This window comes from Salvia hispanica, chromosome 1 (genome assembly GCF_029641045.1).
Source record: "Salvia hispanica isolate PSC_SH4W2 chromosome 1, Shi_PSC_v1, whole genome shotgun sequence".
Taxonomy (NCBI): Eukaryota; Viridiplantae; Streptophyta; class Magnoliopsida; order Lamiales; family Lamiaceae; genus Salvia; species Salvia hispanica.
Genome location: NC_142692.1, coordinates 22,087,538 through 22,092,538, shown reverse-complemented (window position 1 = coordinate 22,092,538; position 5,001 = coordinate 22,087,538). Strand labels below are relative to the sequence as shown.

The following is a 5,001-nucleotide window of genomic DNA, read 5'->3' as shown; positions in this document are numbered from 1 at the left end:
CTATTTTTTTAATACGAATGGAGCAGGGGCAGAGCCAGGAATTAAATTCAAGAGAGGCAAAAATATACATAAGCAAATAATTGAAGAATTGAGAAGGGGCATTTAAGAAGAAACTCAAATAAATATTTTAATTTAAAGAAAAATTATCATAGAAGAACATTTTTGAACAAGGGCAATTGCCCCACTACTAATACATGTAGATTCGCCCATGGAATGGAGTATCATTTTTGGTACGATAGGGTGAATATTTAAAGTTCTGGGGCATTTTAGACCTTTCTACTCTCATTTTAATTTTTTTTTCATTTTTTCTTCCATCACCAATCTTTTATAAACTCAATTATACTTTCATTTGAATAATATTTGATGCTTTATGATTTAAAAAATTTAAATAAGAAACCAAATGTTCTAATTATGCTTTATTTATTTTTAAATTTAAATTTTATTTATTATACAGCTTAATCTGTATATTTGCGAAGAAAAAAGTATATTCAATAGTAACATTTTTTTAATATAATTGTTAAAGTGAATTATAGAAAATTCCTTGTGAGATTTATTTTTATTTAAAAATTTTACTTAAATTTTTTAAATTTGAGAAGAAAAAATATTATAGTAAATTTTTATTTAAAAAGTATTATTTAAATATTTAAATGTTACTGATAGTGAAATATAAATATTTTAATTACGTTAATTCAAATATAGTATAGTGAAAAATATTTTTAAATATAATAATTAAAATTTAAGTGAATTATATCTATAAATTAAAGCGAACTCTTGCAAGTAATATTGTTTTACTAAAAATATTAAAGTGAATTATAGTAAATTTTTCATTATAAAGCTTAATCTATACGTTATTCAAGCAATTATTTAAAAAATTTAAGTGAATTAATTCAAAAGAAAAAAAAATTTGTTGTAAAAGGTGCTTTTATGTATGTCCAAAATAATTGCATGATTGAAGAGGTACCAAAACTGTAATTTCCAGATACCGAAAATGTCCTCCATGGCATTTAGGAGATTTTTCGAATGCAGAGGAGTATAAAAGACCGACATGTACCAAAATGAAATTTTTAGGGGCCAAATAGGCTATAAAATTTTTTAGGGACCATTGGTGCATTTTTCGACAAGATCGGGACCTATTAGTGTAGTTCACTCAAACAAATAAGGTAGAGTTAAAATTTAATATATGAAGCTAAATAAATTATTTAAGTTAAAATCAATGCAAAATTTAGTTAGAAACTTATTTCATTTATCAAACAAAAATTTAAAAGCATATAAAAAATTTTATACATAAATTATTTAATTTTGTCAAAATAAAAATATAATTTCTAATTTAACTTACTTAAATATAATTGCAGCACATTCTAATTGAATTGTACTAGATTTTATCTTATCCACAATCAAATGACCCCTGATTAATCTATTAAAGAGTAAACATTGAATTGTAGTAGTACTAGATTTTATTTTATCTCCAATCAATGACCCGATTGATGAGAAAAAATTCACTGATCCCACATACCAATGTATCAATCCTATTTGGCATGTTCCTACCAATAGATCTTTGACAAATGAAAATACATATATTTATATTTCCAATTAGATATATAAACAATGGAACACTCAAAATCTTACATTATTTATTTCTTATAATTATTTTAAATATTGATATTAAAAATCAATTACTAGTTAACCATTCAGATATCCGTTCATGACTTCAAGATTACTAATGCAAATCATATAATTATTCTAAGTTTTCTTTCGGACAAAAAAAAGAAGAAGATTACAGTACTATACATCTTTTTTTTTTTTTTTTTTTTTTCTCAATGACTATCTTAATAAAGAATTGAATGTACATATGACTTCCTATCAAATGATAGGTCTATAGGCATAAAATATGTTTTAGATATTGTTGTTTATGAATATCAAATTAACTTAGTCAAGTAACTACTGCAAAAAATAAAAATTTGACAAGCATTAGGACCACTTTGTCCAATGCAAAACTATTTTAATGCAAATATGGTTTATGAAATGTACAAAAGTCAATTAAAAGTTATGGTTAAAAATAATAACCAATTTGTCTTGTAATTATATTGTGTTGATGATGTGTATTTGCAATTTTTATATTAATATCAAAAGAATTTTAATCAACATGCATGGACAATTTTACTTTTTTATTTTCTAGTATATAATAACTTAATATTATACTGTATACAAATTGGAAATAAATATAATGTGCTGTGAGGTGAGGCACTATTTATAGTTTAAATTTTAAGTTTCTTCCATAAAGACAAAGGTTATACTACTATATTGTTTTTCAGGTGAGTCAACGATGTGAATGATTGTGACAAACAATATTACCTGTGCCACAACCCACAATTAATCTCATTGTATACACCAACTGTTACATACGCTAAAATTCAGTATGTCAAACGTTAGTTGATGATGACATCCTAATTATTAATTGCCCACTAGTGATTCAATTGAATAGAAAATATAGAAAATATTCTATACCTACTTGTTGTAACATTTATTATTCCAACTATAAGAGCACACCACACATAACGACAAAATAACACATAAAAAATCAAATCACTCATATTTATAAATTTAGAATATGGGTACAAGAAAAGCACTCAGCCAAAATAAGACGACTCCCCCCCTTGCTAGGAAGGAACTTCCCAAACAGAAGTCCATTAGTCACTCCAACCATGAAATAATTGAGACATAAAAATACACAAATTAAACATAAAATGTCACCGCCCCAAACAGCAGCAACACTTGCGGACGACGACGTATAGGACTAAACTGACACTACTCAGAACCGCGAGTACCCAATAATAGCGGTCCAAATGACTCCGGTTCAAGCTGAACTGGAACCAGTTGGGATGGTCTCCCTTTGCACTTATTTTCCCCACAACATAAACCAATAGCACACCGCACATGAACCCCAGCCCGGACACCCCCTTGCTGAATATCTCCATGCACCTTCTCTTCAACTCATCAGGATCAGGCTCATTGCCTTCTCTAGGTGGTATGCCTTCTTCATCAAACTCCGCCACGCTCTTCTCTAACAACTTGTCCATGCCTCCCAGCAGCGCGAACTGGAACAACAACCAATACACGCTCATTGGCACATCATCCTCCGGTTTATCCAACAACCCCTCGCTTCTAACAACCCCAAGTCTCTTCCTCTCCACCCCTGCAGCCGCGATGCAGCACACGACACCCAATATCTTCGCCTTTACAACCCCGTGTCCATTGAGAAACACATATACCAAATATGCGAGCAGCATTCCTAAATAAGTCTGAGCAAGCAGCAGAATCTGAGTAGGAACCTCCCATGATCCGAGGTGCCGGTCCAGGTTCTTTGCTTGCTCCACAAAGTAAGTGTTTCCCGTTGAGGAGATGATCCCGCACACCAAGAAGGTCAGCCACATTGGTAACATACGGAGGGAAAACATTCTTCCCAAGTTTTCTATCCGCTTCCTATTTGGATCCGGGAAATCGAATTCGCAAAAACATAAACCGGTCAGAAAGGCTATGCCAGCGATAGTAGTGCAGACCGCTGGTATTCCAAACCGGTATGTCCATGGCTTTATGTAAGGGAGCGCGATGGCTCCTGCTAAGCCTACAATAGCCACCATAGCCATACCTGGTATCTTCAAACAACCTATCACCGCACCCCTAGATTTATTTTCCCGTTGCTCTCTGAGAAATGATAGCACGGACACGTTGTTGCCAGCTACTCCGACAGCTATCAATGCCATCCCCGTGTAGAGGAGAGACTTGTGTGTGTTGCTTATGCATTCCTGCTCGTATTCCTTGCACGTGCCTGTTGCATTGGCAAGAACCGGAGGAGCTGACATAAACAGAAGCCAGATTCCCTATACAAGGACAAAAAGGTGAAAATTGAGGTCAAGAATTTCGTGATCAAGAATAAGGCCTGATCAGTTTCTCACTAGAGTGTATGACGAGCTAGAGATCACGAGCATGTAGAAATTTCCGAGAAAAGTGCTGACGGCAAAGAGGAAGAGAGGTTGGAGAACCAGAGAGATTCCATTCCAGATGTTGAGGATTCCAGCAGCGTGGGTGAAACTTAGCCCCCAAACTTCAGTGAGATAATCTTGCATCTCAAACAAGGCGTAGAGCACTAATATGTCAGCCCACAACAATGCTGCAAACAACAGATTCAGTTTGTTATTGTCCGAATTGGATCCAATGAGAAGATGAAATAAAGTTTTACTAATAATTGTACCAGATATTCTGACGGCGCTCTTCATAGTTGGGACTGACTCAAAAGCCTCTGCACCTCTAAAGGAATGATTACTGATTAGGATTAGCAATCAAGAAACAGAAATTCCATATTTGATGAGTGCAAATACAATTCTGAGTAGATCCAGTGTGAATGTATAGTTATTCTTATTTAATTGGAAATACCAACCTAATAATTCTTACCAAAACATTATTGGATTATGAATTAATCTATTAGCATTGACAATGCATTACAGAAAGGCCCAAGTTGCTATATTTCAATGAAATATCTGATATGCAAAATGTTTCCATCAGCTGACTAAAAAGATAAGGTTGAATATTTTTTGAACCACAAATAATGCATAACAAACAAACTCTTAAAGTTGCAATTTCTCTACAAACAAGATCTCGAAAAAGTTGAGTTCTTTACCAGAAATTCTCTCTGAAGTTTCTAATATTTATGAGACAGCTACTCTGTGAAAACCCAGTATTCTGCAAAGGAATCAGCTATTGGTGTCAGAAACAAGAAACAGAAGATGAGAACAGTGTTATAGTCATAAAGCAGAACAATCTATTGAAAGAAAAGAGAGTAATCGAACCCTCTCCCTCTCTGTTTCTGCCTAACACATTAGGGGTAGAGAGAGGAACAAATGTTCTTTCTTGATTTCATATATTGGAGGCAGCATTTAATTCACTATTTATATATATTTTGAGATATTCACACCGAAGCTACCACGACATTACAGAGTCAACCGG

General features: G+C 33.0%; 1 protein-coding gene across 1 annotated transcript; it reads right to left on the bottom strand.

The window, feature by feature from the left end:
* Positions 1 to 2,571: 2,571 nt before the first annotated feature.
* On the bottom strand, positions 2,572 to 4,737 carry LOC125221753 (protein NRT1/ PTR FAMILY 5.5-like). The gene is made up of 4 exons (XM_089062072.1): positions 4,676 to 4,737; positions 4,250 to 4,305; positions 3,954 to 4,168; positions 2,572 to 3,878 (listed from the first exon to the last, which is right to left on the bottom strand). Exons 2-4 carry the CDS (start codon positions 4,272 to 4,274, stop codon positions 2,748 to 2,750), a joined length of 1,371 nt encoding a protein of 456 aa, XP_088918198.1. The 5' UTR covers positions 4,275 to 4,305; positions 4,676 to 4,737; the 3' UTR covers positions 2,572 to 2,747.
* Positions 4,738 to 5,001: the final 264 nt, after the last annotated feature.